This window comes from Monodelphis domestica, chromosome 7, assembly GCF_027887165.1.
Source record: "Monodelphis domestica isolate mMonDom1 chromosome 7, mMonDom1.pri, whole genome shotgun sequence".
NCBI lineage: Eukaryota > Metazoa > Chordata > Mammalia > Didelphimorphia > Didelphidae > Monodelphis > Monodelphis domestica.
The window spans coordinates 128,391,698-128,411,090 of NC_077233.1; the positions used below are offsets into that span (position 1 = coordinate 128,391,698).

A 19,393-nucleotide genomic window follows, 5' to 3' on the forward strand; every position below is an offset into this window, starting at 1 on the left:
CTTCTGGTTCTGCTTATTTCACTCTGTATCAGTTCCTGGAGGTTCTTCCAGTTCATATAGAAGTCCCTCAGTTCCTCATTCCTTATAACACAAATAGTATTCCATCACCATTGTATGCCATTCCTTAATTGAGGAACACTCCCTCATTTTCCAATTTTTTTTTTTGCCATCATAAAGAGTGTGGCTATGAATATTTTTGTACAAACATATCATTATTATTATATCTTTGGCGTACAAACCCAGCAGTGCTATGGCTGAATCAAAGGGTAGGCAGTCTTTTAAAGCCCTTTGGGCATAATTCCAAATTGCTTTCCAAAATGGTCAGATCAATTCACAACTCCACTAACCACGTATTAGTATCCCAATTTTGCCACAACCCCTCCAAAATTTATTATTTTCCTTTACTGTCTGTTATATTGGTCAATCTGCTAGGTATAAGGTGGTACCTCAGCATTGCTTTGATTTGCATTTCTCTAATTATGAGAGATTTAGAACACTTTTTCATGTGTTTTTATTGATATCTTTGATTTCTTTATCTGAAAATTGCCTATTATTAATGTCCCTTGACCATTTGTCAACTGGGGATTGGCTTGTTTTGGTTTTTTTTTTTTTGTACAATTGACTTAGCTCCTTATAAATTTGAGAAATTAGACCTTTTTTTCAGAGGTTTTTCTTATAAAGATTTCCCCCCCAATTTGTTGCTTCCCTTCTAATTTTGGGTACATTGGTTTTGTTTGTACAAAACCTTTTAAATTTAATGTAATCTAAATTATTAATTTTACATTTTGTTATGTTCTCTATCTCTTGCTTGGTCTGAAGTTCTTTAAGCCTAATCCTTATTGCTTTTTTATCTTGGAACCAATACACAGTATTGAGTCTAAGACAAAGAAATGGTTTTTTAAAAAATGAGGGGGAGAAGGAAATGGCAAACCACTCCAGTATCTTTGCCAAGAAAATACCAAATAGGGTTATGAGGAGTTGGACACAAATGAAACAACTGAACAGCAAAAAATTTCATCATAGCTCTTGTCAAATATACTTAAGTAGCCAGTCAACAAATATTTATGTCAGGCATTGTGCTGTGGTGCGAATATATGTACAATGTATTATGTACATGCACAAATGAAACATTCCCTACTGCAACTATATTCTTTCTGGAGCCATTTACTAAGTAACTAGCATGTCAGACACTGTGCTAAGTGGTAGAGATACAAAAAAGACAAAAGAAGGTCCGTGCTCTTGAAAAGCTCATGTGCTATAGTGAGCTTGCATTTTAATAGGGGGGATAGCAAGTACATATACAAATATAGACTGCATAAATATAAAGTTAATACACACACTCACAAAATAGTTAAATATAAGGTCTTTTGGGAGGGAGGATGTTGGCAAGTGGGGAACAGGAAAGACTTTGGGCTGAAGTTCTGGGTGAGCTCTAACTTGAAGGGATAGAGGAGCTCTCTGCACCTAGGATAAGAAAGGAATGCATTCCAGCGAGTACAAGGTACAGAGATGAATTTGAAGAGCAGAGGGGGGCCAGGTTTTTGTCTAGATAACAGAGCATGATGGTGGGGGTAATATCTAGGTAATATCTCACAGCTATGTTATGAGTTAAATTTATTAAATGCTAGGATTACTAGGAGTGTACTGTAATGATTAAAAAAAAAGGGGGGGTTGCCAAATTATAATAATTACGATTAAATTAAAAATTAAATTATGAGACTGTTATTAGCTTTGGTAGCTTTATTACAGCAAAGTAGAGATAGTAAAGAGAGGGAAATGTAGGAAAGAGGTAGGGAGCAGTTTAGCTAAATACCCTAATTGCTGATCCAAGGAGATCCAGCTCAGCCCCACCCCCTTCCCAAAAGGGCTTCAATCTCCAGCCAGAAGAGCAGGAGATTCCCTTCAGCAAGAGTATCCAGAGTAAGAGTCTTCTCAGCAAGAGTCTTCAGTCAGTGCTTGAGTCCAAATCTGAGAGAGCAAGTGCGAATCCAAATGACCCACTTTGTGCTGGGTCTCCCCTTATAAACATTTTTCTCCACCTACTAGTTCTCCCAGGTCTCATCTCAGGAACCAATAGTTCCTTAATTTGTCCCGCACTGCTGGGACTGCTGGGACTACTGGGAGGGGGGTGGGGCAGTACTTGTGGGATCAATTTCCTGTCTCATTGGTTTCAACTTCCTTTCTCTGAGTATGTGCTTGTACTTGTAATCAATGCTAAAGGATCTTCACGTTTCTGACTGATTGCATTAAAGATTGCGGATTGATTACAGCTCAGGTGTTAGAATAATTGTTTTACAACCTTGGGGTTTGATTAATTTAACTCTTTCTTGAATCCCATCCTTTAAAGATGTTATATTATCATAGGAAAAACTCCATACTTTGGCATGAAGGGACTTGGGATCTCATTCTGGAGAGCAACTAATGTGGCCACAACAGAGGAAATAACAGTTGTAGTATCTTAGGATTTAAATGGGCTCTCCTCAGTGGGGAGTAAGGAATACAAGAATCATCATCTTCATTTTTCTCCAAGCGGAGAAAACTCATCAAGTACCACAAGGGCATTTGTATCCCTAACAGAGAAAACAGGTACTGTGCAGTTGACCCTCTTTAGTGGACCAGCCTAAACTGGACTGACCCAGGTAGTACCCCAGTATTCTGGAGGTATGTGGTAATAAAGAAGTAAAAACATCATAAAGCACAGTCTTGGTATCAGAAGACCTGGGTTCAATTCTTGACCTTGCCTCTTACTAGTCATGTGACCTAAGTAAGACCAATCACTTTCTTTCTATGAGCTTCATTTCCTTACCTGCAAAATCTACAAAAGTCTTGAAAAATCTCCCAAATGAGGGGTTGAAACTATCTAATTGATAAATGCCTTTTATCTCTACCTGTTTTTTTGAATGCTAAATAGTAACAACCATTTTTAATAAGCACAATAAAATTAAACACAGAATGTGACAAGAATTGCAGCTTTAAAAATATAACCCAGCCAAGTGGCTTAATAGGTTGAGAGCAAGGCCTAGAGATGAGACATCCTAGGTTCAAATCTGGCCTCTGACACTTTCTAGCTATGTGACTTTGGGCAAGTCACTTAACCCTCATTGCCTAATCCTTACTAATCTTTTATCTCTACCTGTTTTTTTGAATGCTAAATAGCCTTGGATCTACTACACACATTGATTCTAAAATGGAAAGTAAGGGTTTAAAAAAATACAACCAAATTTGCATTTAAAAATATCTGAATTAAAATAAAATTTTTATGGCACATTTAAAAAACCTTTCCCTTCTGGCTTAATAATCAATATTGTGTATCAGATCCAAGGCAGAAGAATGGTAAGGGCTGGGCAATGGAAGTTAAATGACTTGCCCAGGGTCACACAGGTGGAAGTGTTTGAGATTGGATTTGAACCTGGGACCTCCCATCTTTAGGCCTGGCTCTCTATCCACTATGCCATCTCACTTCCCTCTACAGTAAATTTTTCATACTGTTCATTTGGCATTAACTCATACTTGGACAACAACACCTTCAAATGATTTTACAGACATGCCAAGAATATTACTTCCATTGGGTACTTGTTTAAACTACCACTTTCATAATGGTCTTATATACATGCCTACAAATACAAACTAGTGAACATGCAGTAGTAAAATAGTTAATTTAAAAAAAATGAGTGAGAAATTCATCACAGACTATGTTCCTCACTGCAATCTGAAAGGTATTATTTCAATCCACTCAGTTATTCCCAACTCTTTAGTGTTTGAATGGCCAGGGGATGAGATTTTCACCCTATGGTTCTGTCTTCTAGTGGCAGATAACACCTCTGTTCTGGATCACATAAAATGGTCCATCACTGGTGGTTTTGATTCACCACATTCGGAGGAAGTACATACTCCTCTGGGTGACTGATTGACCACTTTTCCCATCTTTGCTTCTGTCTGAGATCTGGCATCAGTAGGGAATTCTGTACTCTAGAGAAATGGTTTAAAGTAAGCACACATGATGGCAACAAACTGCTCCCACTGCCCAAGGTGAGGAACATCCTTTACAGGACGTGGGGTTGATAACCAGTACCGCCACTTTGGAAATGGTCATTTCTTTCACTTGAGTAAAGGAACAAGCCCAACATTTGCAGGTTACCTGGCCTCAAGGTAGTCTTGTCCTTTTTTTCCCCAACACCATGAACTCTGTATTCCACTTCCTTTAACTTTCCTGCCTTCCTTTCCCAGAAGCTTAATCAAACACAGAATGAGTCAAGACCACAAACTTCTCAAAGCAGAGACAGTGGCAGCTTAAGGTGTTGGAAATTTCTATTGCATTACACCTCAATTTAGGAGTAGGAAAAGCCCTATTGCCCCCTTCTTTTTACCTGTCTGATGAGTCCTTTTTCCTAACACAATAGCTCTATATTTTGATCATATCTCTTTGAAGCTGGAATAGCCTGGTTTGATATCTAACTTCCCCAAATTGCAGGGGAATTTTAGAGTCCTGGCCTTCTCTGAATATATACCTTTTTAGATTTGGTTGAATGTTAACGTAAAACCCAATGTACTTTTTCCCTAAATGCTAAACATTTGACAGTAACCCCTTTGAGTTTATCTAGGACATTGGTTCAAGTTAAATTCTGACTTTGTGATTTTACCAAGATCTTTCAAAATTATTTTTGTCAATGTGTCAGGGAACATTAAAACATAATGGTCAACAGTATGAAAGTGCAGCCATAAAAAATGCTGGAATTTTGTGCTGCATTAACAAAAGCAGAACGAGGCAGACATTTGCCCTGTTGTCCTCTACCCTGGTAATACCTCATCTGGTTTATGGTGTTGTAATGGAGAAATGGTTTGGGGATGGTAAAGGAAACAGTATCTAGGAGAGGACAGCTGATGATTTATTCAGAGAGAGAGGAGAGGAGAGGGGGTTTGAAGATTTCCCCTGTTTACCTTTCTTCCTTAGCTATGGCTGCTCTCTCAGATTTGCTCTCGTCCCCCCTCCACTACTTGAGACCAAAGGGTTTCTTCTTAGAAAGATGTTTCTCTCCTTGATCTGTTCACTCACACTTGATTCACAGCTTGGGAAAAAGATAAACTACTTTAATGTCAATTAACTCTATCAGTGAAATGCAAAGGAATAATTGACAGGGAAAGAATGGGAGAGGAAAGTGGGAAAAAGGAGTCCCTTTCTCTAGCTAAAGTCCTTTTCCTTCCTCCTCGAGTTTGGGAGGGAACTCAGGTGTTGGCATCCTGAGCCCCCTGAGAGAAAGTCAGGTTGACTGACCCTGGGTTTGGCCCCTTGGCCACAGTTCAGACCCAGGGCAACAGGAGCTGAAGTAAAGTCTAACAGAAATTCAAAATGCCTTTCTCAGGTTTCTCTTCAATAGTCTTTTTCAATTGGGAAATGTTGGGGGGAAGAATTTCCAGTCATAAGCAGGAAAAAGGGGGTAATCCTCAGGAGAAAGTCCTATTCAACCTTCTCTCTCTAGCTTCTCCAAACTGAGAGCCCAACTGCTCCTCTGAGGGAACTTTTCTCTCCTCAAGATTCCAGCCTCCTGGGGCCCCTCCCCCATCGAGGTGATCAGATCCATACACTCTTCAGCCTGGCATTTTTCTTATGTGCCAGCCTCTGTCTGTCACAGTGTCCAGTTCTGAGAATCATATTTTAAGAAGAATAATAATATTTTAAGAAGAATAATTTAAGAAGAATAAAGAATAATAATAATAAAGAACTAACTAGAGAACATAGTGACAGTGGCCAAAATAGTAAAGGGATTCAAATCCATGCTCTATTAGAATCAGTTAACAGAACTGAGCATGATAAGCCTGAAGAAGAGAAGATTTAGGGATAGGTGGACAGGATGACTGTATCCAAGTATTTGAAGGATCCTTAAGTGAAAGAGGACTAGCTCTTATATGACTTGGTTCTATGAGACAAAATAGGCAGTATGGATAGAGGTTGTAGAGAGGCAGATTTCAGCTTAACATGAAGACATTGACTATCACCAATTTCTGGATAAACTTCATCACTAATAACAGGAAGGTTAAAATTTCCCAGAAACTCTGTTGGAAAACATTTGATCTCCTTGGAGAGATATGACAAAGGTGGTATTGATTGAAAGTGAAGGCTTCCACATACATGTGATAGCATAATGTTGAAGTCTTATGGTATTAGGTGGGGTACTATGCTTGCCCATCTGATAATTTCACATCTAATGTTCCAGCAGCTATATTATGTGGAAAATATGAAAAGCTTTGTAAAGACCATTAAGTAATGTGGAGCTAAAAGGAAAGCCTATGCAATTTGGTCTTTTTAAAAAGCATGTGTTGGTAGGAAAGGCCTGTTAACTCAATGCAAGAAAGAATGTATATCCTTATATTAAAAATGGAAATAGTTGGAAAATGAAAAAGAAAAGAAACATAGCACATTTATTAGATAAAACTATTGGTGAAGAAGCTGTGTCTAGTGACCCAATTAGAAATTATAGATTATGATTTGGAGGATGAAAATAAAGTTGATAAATGATGAGAAGTAGATCCAACAAGATAGTAAGTTACTAAATCGATATTAATTTGCAACAGAGGTAGTTTGAGTTATATATGATATGTACTAGTTAGAAAAATGAAATGGAAAAATCCAAGGCAGGAGCTTAAAATAGAATTGTCTAGTGTCAAATAAATTTTGAAAGCATATTATGAAAATTAGGGGAGCATGGAATAGTTTACTTGTCAGGTATATAGATAAGGGAAGAATTTAGGGACAAATAAGAGATAGAGAGCATTATAAAATGTACAATGGATAATTTTGATTATGTTAAATTAAATTATTTTGTATAAACAAAATAAAGGCAACAAAAATTAGAAAAAAAGCTGGGAACATTTTTTTATAGCAAGTATCTCTGATAAAGGTTTCATTTCTCAAATACACACCGAACTAAGTCAAATTTATAAAAATAAAAGTCATTCTCTCTCTCTGTATCCCAAAGAGATAAAAACAAGATTTGTACAAAAATATTTATTGCAGCTCTTTTTGTGAAAGCAAAGATTTGGAAATTGAGGAGTTGTCCATCAGTTGGGGAATGGCTGAAAAAGTTGTGGTATATAATTGTGATGAAATACTATTGAGTTATAAGAAATGACAAACAGAATGATTTTGGAAGTCTGGAAAGACTTCCATGAACTGGTGCAAAGTGCAGTAAGCAGAACCAGAAGAATATTGTACCCAATCGTAGCAATATATATTTTTAAAACAACTGTGAATGACCTAGTTATTTTTAACAATTCTGTCCAAGACAATCCTAGGGATTCATGGTCAAAAATGCTGTTTGCCCTCCAAGAAAGAACTGATAGAATCTGATTGTAGCCTGAAACACACTATATTTCACTTTCTGCTTCTTTTTTTAAATTTGAGATCTCTTCCACAAAATTACTGTTACAAAAATGTTTTACATAATTGCATATGTAAAATCTGTATTAGATTGCTTACTATCTTAGCCAGAAGGGAGAAGTAGGAATGAATGAGGGCCACAAGGAAGGAATTTGGAACTCAAAAAAATAAAAAGAAAATGCTAAAAAAATGTTTTTACATGCAAATGGGGAAAATAAAATATTTTTTTAAGAAGAGCATATGCTAGACTGGAACCTTAAGAATTAAAAGCAAAGAAAGGGGATTAGAAGATGCAATAAATGTAAGAGAAAGAGACACCCTTCCAGCTCTAGAGTTTATGAACCTAAAACTTGTGTGTGAGAATTGGCAACCTTCAAGGACACTTTTGACAGCATGCTAACCTTAGTGAGAGTAAGGACATCCAGAAGACTACTTCCAACAATACTCAGAAACCCTGATCAAGGCCTTTAGTGTGTTTGGCAGGTCATCTGTGAAAGATTTATGGAAGAAATATAGAAAATAATTGCACAAGATGAGAAGACACAGTTGATTTCCATTAGTAGAATGCCAATGAGATAATATATACTTCACACATTTAAATGATGTTTATTTGTATGTTTTTATGTGTTTAGGGTTTTAGTTATAGGTTTTATCATTAATAATATACCTTGATTAAAGGATCGTAGTCAGAGTTATTTTAGAACTAAGGTAGTTTCATCCTCAAGCATAATTTCTTGGGACCTAAAATATTCATGATTCACATTCACATAGTTATTTTAAAGAGTAAAAAACCTTCGCCTTGGAACTAGTGAAGTGATTCGTCCAGAATCACACACACAGTCAGTGCCAGAGCCAGGATTCAAATGAAGGTCTGTTGACTTCATTGTTCTTTTTAGGACGGTGTGTTTCTTCTTCATGTAGCAAGTTCTTTTATCCAGCACTGAACTCTATTGTCTGGCATTGTTCATAGTGAGGGGCAATGGGGAAATGCAGTATTTCAGGTAATAGAGGTTGAATGGTACGGTGGAAACAGTACCATAATACAACTGTGTGATTTCCTAAGTCTCAGGTTCCTTCTCTGTCGAATGAGAATAGATAACTACACTACCTACCCCATAGGGCCATTGTAAGGAAAACTCTTTGTGAACCTTAAACCACTAAAAAGCTGTGATCTTGTAATGGTGTAGATGTATGACTAATTCTTAAAGCATCAAAGCCCTATTGATTTAATCTTCCTTTTGTTGCTTCAGAAGGCACTTCCAGAGAGTGTAATGTCTGAGAGAAGTCATTAAGAACATCCATTATCATGGTACATTGAAGTTTGCTATCTCAGCTTGTGTTCCCCTCTCCCCCACTCCAGAGAGTGTTGATAGAGTGCCAGAAGAGGTAGTTTTTATTGAATTAAAACTTTACTGGGATATTTTACAGTACTCTGCAAAATGGCTGTAGTTGAGGTTTGACATTTTATGTACTAAAAGATATACATGTACATATATATATTATACATATCTGTGTGTATTTTGTTGACGGTTATTTTTATATCACAGTCATTTTTTGGAAGTACCACTTTCCTGTCACTTTCCTCAAATCAAACTCTCCCTTGTAACAAAAACAATTGAATGAAAACACTAAATACTATGGCCATGTCTAACAATGTATGCAAGATTCAATCACACACACACACACACACATATTTAAATCCTTACCTTTTAGGGGCAGCTAGGTGGATATTTCCTATCTGTGTGACCTTGGACAAGTCACTTAATCCCACTGCCTTAACCCCTATTGGTTCTGCCTTGGAACCAATACATAGTATTGATTCCAAGATGGAAAGTAAGCATCTAAAAAACAAATCAAACAACCCTTGCTTTCTGTAATGGAATTGATACTGAGAATCAGTTCCAAAGCAGAAGAAGGGTAAAGGGCTAAGCCACTGGGGTCAAGTGACTTTTACAGGGCCACCCAGCCTGGAAGTGTGTGAGGCCAAATTTGAACCCAGGACCTCCCATTTCTGGATCTGACTCTCTAGCCACTGAACCACCTGGCTGCTCCTAATGACCAATATTTTTAAAATTGTCCCTCCCCATTAGAAATATGGTTTACTTTATTCAATTCCATCTAAGAACATTGAACTTAGATCAGGTTGGGGGTCTTAGAGATTATTAAATCTAGGGTTATCTCACAGGTGAGGAAATGGAGACCTAGAGAGATGCAGGACTTACTTTCCTAAGGTTTCTAGGCAGTAAGGGATTAAGGGAAATTTTGAAGACCCAGGCCTCCCTTCTTCATTGCCTTTCCACCCTGGCTCAGTCTGTAAGTGGCATGAGGTGAATGCCGGTGTTGAGGGTATTCTTCCTCCCCAGAGGACAGACTTTTGTCTGAGCCAACCGTACAGCCCCTGCCTTTCCCTGGGAGGGGTGCAGATGCCCCTGTGGCACTTGGTGGTGAATGAGCCTCCTCCTCCTGGAAACTGTATATAAGGGGGATGACTCTGGGTCACTGCACCCACCCTGCCCCTCTTGGATTATCTTTGTGCCAATGACACGTTTTGTCCCTTTGCCACTCTTCCCACAACATAATAATTGCAAAGGAATTAAGTTCTGATTGTTGCCATACTCTTTCTATAGCATCTTCTCCCTGTCCCCCAAACCCTTACCTCCTGTCTTAGAATCAATACTAGATATCAGTTCCAAGGTAAGACTGGTAAGAGCTACACAATTGAGGTTAAATGACTTATCCAGGGTCACACAGCAAAGATATATCTGAGGCCACATTTGAACCCAGGACCTCCTGTCTCCAGGCTTGAGACTCTATCCACTGAGCCACCTATCTGTCCCACTTTCTATAGCATCTTGAAGAGCTCATCTCAGTGATGTGATCAAAAAGTTAGGCTAAAATTGAGAGAAGAGCAATCATTTTTTTTTAATCTAATGATTTGTGCATACTCTTGAAATATCACCTGAGTGATAAAGTTATGTCTAATCTCAGTCTTCCTTTATTAAGCTAAGCCTTTAATTACATATTATTCTACAATTCAATTAAATTCAACAAGTATTTTAAAGCACTTCCTGTGTACAAGACCTTATGTCTTGGGCGCTGGAGATTAAAAGGTCATAAAATTGTAGCCTTCAGTCTGGAAGGGATCTTACAGGCCATTGAGTCCATAGGTGACTTGTGCAGGGTCACACAACTGAAAAGTGTCTTGAGTCAGGATTTGATCTCATGTCTTCCTGATTCCAAATCCAGAGCCCTGTGAAACTAACACCACAAAAAGCAGCAACCTGATTTGGTGGTGGAAAGAAGTGGGATGTAGTAGAAAGAATGCTAGTCTTACATTCAAAAGACATGGGTTTGAATTCTGGCTTCACTGCATAATAGCTTCCCACCCTGGTCAAGTTATCTAATTCTTCCTAAACTTTAACTTTCTCATTTACAGATGAGGATGGTTAATTTCTGTACTTTAGGCAACTAATGTTATGAAGAATGCTTTGTGCAAACCTAAAAAAGTTCCATGTAAATATGAATTATAACTATATTTGAGAATTGGTTATGAAATAATATATATAAGTATGGTACAAATTAGAATGTGATAGGGCAGGGGCAACTAGGTGGATCAGTGGATAGATAGCCAGATGTAGAAAGGGAAGGTCCTGGGTTCAAATATGGCCTCAGACACTTCCCAGCTGTGTGACCCTGGACAAGTCACTTAACCCCCATTGCCTAGCCCTTACCACTCTTCTGCCTTGGAACCAATACACAGTATTGATTCTAAGATGGATGGTAAGAGTTTAAAAAAAAAAAGATTGTGATAGGACAAAGGAGAGATCTAGATGGTCTTGGAGAGATCCAGTTTCCCTAGGAAAATGTGAGGAGGTAGAGCTCAGTTATCAAGAGAGGGTTCAAAGAGGAGGGAGTAGGATAGGGCTTACTATCATACAGAGATTAGTTGATGGTAAGGTAATGTGAAATGTGACTGGCAAGAATAAATTAAGAATATCTTACTGTGGTCCCTCCCTTCCCTGTCATTTTGTTCCTTTTACTCTTGGAATAAAAACATTAATCAGAATCAGAGAAAGAAGAGGAAAGAGAATAAGACCCACATGTCATTTAATTCAAAGCTATTTATTTTCTTAGCTCAATGTGCTGAAAATAAATGCTTTCTAGAATTCTCATAAATAAATATCACCCTCCACACACCAAAAAACACCTCTAACCCTCACAGCTGTAAGCCCGAATCTTTCTCCTTCCTTTTTTTTTTTTAATTAAAAAATTTTAAGGACATTCAGGGTTAAGTGACTTGCCTAGGGTCAGATTTAAACCTTGGACCTCCCATCTTTAGTCCTGGCTGTCCATCCACTGAGCTGTCTAGTTGCCCCTGACCCTGACTACATTACATTTGTAATGTAGTTTCCTTTTCCATAGATTAAGCAAGTTTGAATAGATAATCTCAGGTATTTTGCATTTAGAAAATTCTGTAATTATTGTGATTCTTTGTTCTTCTCTGACCTGGAAGGTCTCTTTTGACTGACTTTCCAGGACAGAGTGACTCCTTATTTAAAGAGATGATATTAGCTTATTTAGATAATATTTAAAGGTTTATAAAACCATTTTATTACAGTAAACCCTGTAATTGTCCTTCATGAACTCTGTGTTGCAATCAAACTGGCCCCCTGGCTGTTCCCTGAGCTCCACCTTCCATCTCCTGCCCCTTGTCTGTGTACAGGCTGGTCTTCTACGATGTCTCCTCTCTTAGAATCCTTAGATTAATTCAAGGCTTGTCTCATGGGCCATTCGGTCTCTCCGGATCCCCTCATTGTTCGTGTTCTCCCCTTCACATTATGAATGTACTTTCCAGTGTAAGTAACTGTGTATACGTACTCGTTCCCATATGGAATATTAGTTCCTTGACAAGAGAGAATGTTTTTGATTTTGCCTTCGTATTCACTCAAAGCCCAGTAGTAATAACATAGTAATGCTTACTGGATTGGACTAGATTGGAGCTATGGGATATAGTGCGTATATTATCACCCCCACTTTGCAGATGCAGAAATTAAGTCACAAAGTGGGTAAGTGATTTTCCCAGCAAAGGTTTGGAAAGTGAGGGGATGCCCACCAATTGGGGAATGGTTGAGACAGTTACAGTCTATGATCGTAATGGGATAATATTGTGCTGTAAGAAATGACAAGTAGGAGGAGCTTAGAAAACTCTGGAAAGACTTACACGAACTGAAGCAGGGTGAAAAAAGGCAGAACCAAGAGAACATTGTACATAGTTTACAATAAACAACTGGCAATACAATGATCCAAAACTACCGCAAAGGACTCATGATAAAAAAAATATTCCATCTACTCTTAGGGAAAAAGAACTGAGGCTGACCAGACCAAAGCAAACTTTTTCCCCTTTCTTTTTTTTTCCTGTTTGTTTCCTTCCACAAAAGGATTAATGTGGAACAATGTTTTCCATGATTGCACATGAAAATCTATATGAGATTGCTTACCATTTCAAGGAGGGGATAGTTGGGAGGCAGAGGCAGAGAATTCAAGACTTGACATCCTTTGAAAAATGTTAGAAATTGTTTATACATGTAATTGGGGAAAAATAAATTAAATAAAAAAAATGACTTGCCCAGTTAGGATTTTGAACCTGTGATTCTTGACTTCTATTCTAGTACTGTTTCTTCTAAGCCACACTTCTGTGCCTAAATATATTTGTTGCTGTTCAGTTGTTTTCAGTTGTGTCTGACTTTGTACCCCATTTGAGGTTTTCTTGGCAAGGACTCTGCAATGGTTTTCCATTTCTTTCTCTAGCTCATTTTACAAATGGGGAAACTATGGGTAAGTGACTTGCCCAGGGTCACACAGCTAGGGTCTGAAGCTAGATTTGAACTCACCAGGTTGAGTATTCTGACTCCAGGTCTAGTGCTGTATCCAATGTGCCACGTAACTGCCCTCCTTAAATACATATGGATCCCTAAATAATTCCACGGAATAGGGGGAATCAGGGAGGTATTTTTAATGATACAAAAAAAAAGAATTACATAAGCTAATAGGCTCATAATAATTAGACTTGGGAATTTTCTTTGTTTTAAACATGACATTCTAGAAGGTTCTAGACTGCCAACACTTGGAATTTGTAAAATGAGACACTTGAATCATTCTTTAATTGAATTACTCATTCCATGAACTGAATGATTTCAGCCCATTCTGAGAGCCATCACTGCCATGCCTTCATGATTCTAGAGTTATATAGACTCACACATACTTTTCAAGCCCTGGATCTATTATTCTGTGCATTTCCCCCCCTTTTTTCTGTCTTTGTTTTTAGATGGGGAATTGTTGGCCTACTATGAAGAAAACACCCGGGACTTTCTGTTCCCTGAACCCAGGCTGACTCCTCTTTATCCTGGAAAAGATCGAGAACTGCTAATGAAGACACCTCTAGGCTTCCCAGTAAGTTATCTGCGCCCAGAGACCCCTCTGGGTAGGTAAAACTCAGGATCTGTCCATTTTCATTCCCACTCTGATAATGCTTTGCTGCAGGACCTTGGGGAAGCCGCTTCACATTGAGGAGCAGAACTAGTTATTCTTTAGCGGTATTGATGAACTCAGTGAATATCAGGCACCTACGATACCAAACCGCATCCGTGCCCACTGTGGAGCTGAGATTGGAAACTTTGGGTGTTCTGAGCCATGCTCATAGCCACATTTTCCCTGGAATGGGGGGAAGTTTTGCTTTTTCATTTCATTTCATTTTTATTCATTCATTTCATTTATAAATCAATAGATTTATAAAAGAGCATGGCAAGAGTCTGAAGCCTTCAGTAGAAGGCATTTAATTTAGTACGAACTGTAATACAAATGCCACTTTACATTTGTTGCTTTTTTAGCTTTTCAAAGTGCTTTCATGTCTATGATGTCATTTCAACATCATAGTAACTTTCTGAGATAGGCAAGGGAGGTATTTATTAGCTTATTTAAAAGTAGGAAGCACTAAGGAGAATTTTCTTTTCTATGAAGCTGTCTCTGATTTATCTGGCTAAAAACAATCTTAGTTTTTCAAAAAATTTTGTCTGTATCTCTATTTTGCCCTTACCTCAGTCTCCCTTCTTTTGTACCTGTAGTATGCTTTCTTGTATTATACTGTGTACTTGGAAGATTAATCTGTATAAGCTCATCGAGGACAGAGAGTATAATTTTTTAAAAACCCTTACCTTCTGTCTTAGAATCAGTACTGTGTATTGTTTCCAAGGCAGAAGAGCGGTAAGGGCTAGGTAATGAGAGTCAAGTGACTTACCCAGGATCACACAGTTAGGAAGTGTCTAAGACCTAATTTAGACCAAGGACTTCCCATTTTCAGGCCTGGCTGCCCATCTACTGAGCCACCTTGGTACCCTAAGGACCATATAGTGCTTAATAAATATTTGTTGAGTGGAATGGAATTAAAAGTTTGCAAGTGATGCTTTTGTGCCTTAGGTTGTTGCATCAGATCTTTGGGTAAAAATATAAATGTTTGGAGTCTAGATTCTGATTTTTTATCCACTGTGGTGGTTCTAATCATTGTGATGCCATTGTTAATTTCTTATAGTTAGTGGATTTTACTATAGTTAGCTCTATTAAAGGACTTCTCCATTGCCTCAGTGTAGTGTGGTAGGGACCTCGAGCTGTGTGGTGTCAGTGGAGAACAAGTTTTCATAGCATCAAAGGCCTCAAAGGTCACCCCAGAGATAGATTGTGCTCTACCATTCAGACTATCCCAGCCAAATATCAAGAGGCTCATTACAGCTAGATTGACCTAATGTATGTAGATGAATTTTTTTGACCACAGTGACCCTGTAAAAAGAGAAAAATAGGAAATGTTCTGCAGTCTTATATGGTTGCTTTCCAAAGCGATGATTGCTAAGTAGTGGGAAAGTGGGCAGAGAGTTCTCCAATAGATGTTAATTTAAGCATCAGTGCTTTAAATGTGAGATCTTTGCAAGGGACTAGCAATCAAGTTGATGTACTTATTGGGGAAATTGAACTACATTAATTTTGACCTTCTCACTATAAATCAAACCAGATACCATAAAGAAGGTACAGCAAAATAAAAAAATAAAAAAGATAGATTATAGTTTGTCCTCAAGAAGCTGATAAAGGAGTTGGCTGATTTTGTTTCATTGCATATGCAAAAGCAATAGTTATGGCAAGGAACAATTTTTTCCTGATAAGCATAAATAAAAAAACCTCTGTGAAGCTGATTATGATTTTTTATTCCAATATATGTGACAGAGGATAAAGAAAAGAAATCCTACAAAGAACCCATTAATATCTTCCCAAATATGTCAGAATATAATATTGATGACTTCAATGTATTTTTCTATATATACACATTTTGGATCCCTTCAGTGTAAAGGCAAGTACATAGGAGAATAGCAAAAACCATGTTGGGAAATGCAATTTGGAATTTAAAATATTAAAGTGACAAAAAGCTTACAGGTACTTAGAAATTGTCAGCATATTATAAATACTTGCAGAGAAGTTGGAAAGCACTAAACAGTATGAGCATCAAACACTGTAATAAGAAATGGAATTGACTTTAAATAGAAAATGAACAATTACTGATATGATGTGAGTCTTTCCAAATTAGCTATCTGCATGCAATTAGACCAATTAAAAAAAGACAATTTCAAAGTTAAAACCAAATTAGAAGATGGAACAACTATCAGAAAAAAAAACAGTGTCCAATTATAGCAGTTCCAATTTGACTGATTTAATCAAATGATTGATTTTGAAAAATAGGAAATGGACAAAGGTAAGGCAATAAGTCAATAAACATTTATTAAGATCTGTTTATATCAATTTCTTAGAGCAGATTGGCAAATATAAAGGAATTGCCCCCAAAAGAGACCAAAAGGACCCAGAAACCATAGGAGCAAGCCAACATTTGAGCTCTTTATCATGCAAATAAACATGTTAGCCTGAGGAAACATCAGTTTGGAATACAAACTCATTTGCAAAACATTATGAAAAAGAATGGTAAATGATCATCTCAAAAAACCATGAAAGGCTGTGGAAGGGGAAATGAAATTGCAGAAAGTTTTGTGAGAGACTAATTAAGCAGCATTAATCAAGAACATATAGATGGACATAGAAGCAGAAAACAAAACATGAGATGGTTTTGATTTTCCAGGGTTTCTGTAGCAGTCTAGTGTGAAGTATGACAAAAGAAAAATAGCGCACACATATAGATGAAGTTGAGAAGAGTAGCTCGATTTACCCAAGCATACAGCATAAATTTATATTGGCAGTGACACAGTTTTGAACATAATCAGGCAACTATTTAGAAGATTCCCAAAGAGAGAAGGATAACAAAAGAGAAAAAAATAAATCGTACCAGTATTTTTATTTTCCTTTCTCCCCATCCCGTCAAAAAAAGGAGCAAAAAAAGATTTCAGCAACTACTGAGTCATCTACCTCCATTTTCATTCATATGAAACCTTTTTTGAGAATGGTCTATTTAATCATTTAGGATATCTTGGAAGAAGATATGAAAAGCAAATGAGGTAGACTGTAGATGATTTTCTATAACAAATTATAATTTTATATGTATAGAGAATACAAGATTCCATATGGTATTTTTTTTGTCTGCAGATTTAAAAAAAAGCAACAATAAAATGAAATATTTGACTTGGTAAGGTGAGCTTAAAAACGCCTAAAAGGCTCTCTTCTCCAAAAATGTGTCTTCCATTATTAAGTGAAGCTCTTGAAAGATCTCTTGATGTCACTGAAAAGACAGCTTTGGTTAGTGGTCCTCTCGTTATCAATACCTAGTAATATAGAAATAGAGAGAGATGAAGGTGCTTCAAAGTTGTTCATTATCTTAAAGGATATCCTGTGCAAGGTTTGATTGGAAGAAGGACCTCTTATAGATAGTGAGATCCTCCAGTTAGAGCCATTTGGAAATGACCTTGTGCTGCTTGAATTTAGAATATTCTAAGACCTCTTTAGTGAGAGCACTTATGTTCACTCAAAATAATCAATCGGATAATTCACATGGGAAAAACCAAATATGTGAAGAACGTGTATTGCCCAAGTTGTAACATACAGTTAAATAGGTAGCCTATTGAGTTTGTCGGGGACATTGTAGAAATAGACATAATGGATTTATTTTTTTAAAATAGCTTTAACCATAGATCCTAGACCATGATTAGCATATCCTGAGTTAGGCTTCACTTCACAATTTAATTTTTAGAATGAGTTCTAAGGCCCATTTGTTTTTTTTTTAAATATTAATGATTTAATTCTCAAGTTTTTTCATCATACATTTTTATCTATTACATTGAATAGTCTACATAGTAAAGTGGACGTAAAGTAACGTGTTTTATAAACCTCAAACTGGCGTAAGAATGTGGGTTTAATACTTTGGTACTTATTAGCTCTGTGACCTTGAATAGTCACCAACTTCCTGAGCTTTCAAGTTTCCTCATTATTATCTTCATCCTCTTACACTGAGGATAAAGAAACTCATGAAAATACAATTGCCTCCTCAGTGTTGATGACATTTATTCTATTCAATTAAACAAACATATGTTACTACCCTGCCATGAGAAAGATGCCATCATTTTAGTGATTCATCATTCCAATCAGACTCGACAATTAGGATCATAGAATTTAGAACTGGAAGGGACCTCAGAGATCATCTTTAAGTACTTTAGCTCATTTAATTGTTTTGGCTAACTCATTATTACAACTTGTTGATTTTTTCATGTAAAAATTTCTCACTTTATTCATCTTCTCAGAGTTCTTTCCTTTTCTGAAAATTTACAGTGCAGAATATTATATTGTAATTATGATGGTATTTGTTACCCAAGCCTTGGTTTTTAGGATTATCCTAATGACAGAGTGGCCCATCACTTAGCTTCAGGGGCCTCTGCTTATTACTATTTATAGTTATAACCATGATTTGTTGGGTTTCTATATCGTGAGAGGACATGATTTCTATCCAGGCATATGTATTTTTCATTTTTTTATTTCTTTAAGAAACTTAGCAACCTGAATTGTTCCTAGAGCATCAGCTTTGTAGTTAGAGGCTATGTGGTATAGAATATCTAAGTTAAAATTCTGGCCCTGCCATTTAATAACAACCTCTTTGAATCTGTTTCCTTATCTGCAAATGGCAATAATAACAATTGTACAACTTATTATTGTTGTTTTTTTTGAGTTGTGTCCCATTTGGGGTTTTCTTGGTAAAGATCTTGGAATGGTTTGCCATTTCATTTTCCAGATGGGGAAACTGAGGCAAGCAAAGTTAAATGATTTTGTCCAGTGTCATACAGCTATTAAATATCTGAGGCCAGTTTTGAACTCAGGCATATGACTCCAGGTCCAGCATTCTATCTACTGTGCCACCTAGCTGCCCTTTGTACTACCTTTATTGTAGGATTATTGAGAGGAATGTGCTTAAAGATCTGTGTTAATGTGACTTATTATTACATAAATGTAAAATGGGAGAATATTACTTACATTACACTGAGGTTGTTTGCCTTGCCTGGACTTTATTCCTCGTCCTTCTTTGTCCCCGTTTATACCTTTGCTTCAGGACTGCTTTATGCTGTCACTGGACATTCCCATCTGCCTCTGGGCCTTTTGGGAACCTTTGAACTGATCTCTTGCTCATTTCTTTGTAATAGACATTCCCTCTCACTTGTCCCTCCCCGAGCCTTCCACCAGTTGGTTGGCCTCAGACCCACAGGACCACATCTCAGTTCAGCTCAGTCTGAAGACTCTGGGTGGTGCCATGTTGATTTCCCAGTTCACAAGCCAAACCCTGGTAATGGAGAATGTCTGAGGACATTGAAACATGTTGGGCTAGTGTCCGCACACTTCATCTTCCTCGCCGGAATAATGACTCTACAGAACACCAGCTAACCTCATGCTCCTAAATGGGAGGAAGCTGTGTTAAAGTTAATGGCTGACGATGCGTTCTTTGATGGAAGATACGACTTTAGAGAACGTGTGTGTTTTAGTTTGCTTCCTTCT

The 19,393-nt window shown here is 37.3% G+C and overlaps 1 protein-coding gene across 6 annotated transcripts in view; it reads left to right on the plus strand.

Moving 5' to 3' along the window:
- The window catches only part of SPATA6L (spermatogenesis associated 6 like), a 103,297-nt gene that overhangs the window by 36,812 nt on the left and 47,092 nt on the right, over positions 1 to 19,393 (plus strand). For all 6 annotated transcript variants that reach the window (XR_470384.3, XM_007499537.3, XM_007499535.3 and 3 more), the window contains exon 5: positions 13,701 to 13,825. Coding sequence is in view for 5 of the 6 variants with exons in the window: in XM_007499537.3 (XP_007499599.2) it covers positions 13,701 to 13,825 (125 nt within the window). In the remaining variant the exon portion in view is untranslated. The remainder of the gene's footprint in view (positions 1 to 13,700; positions 13,826 to 19,393) is intronic.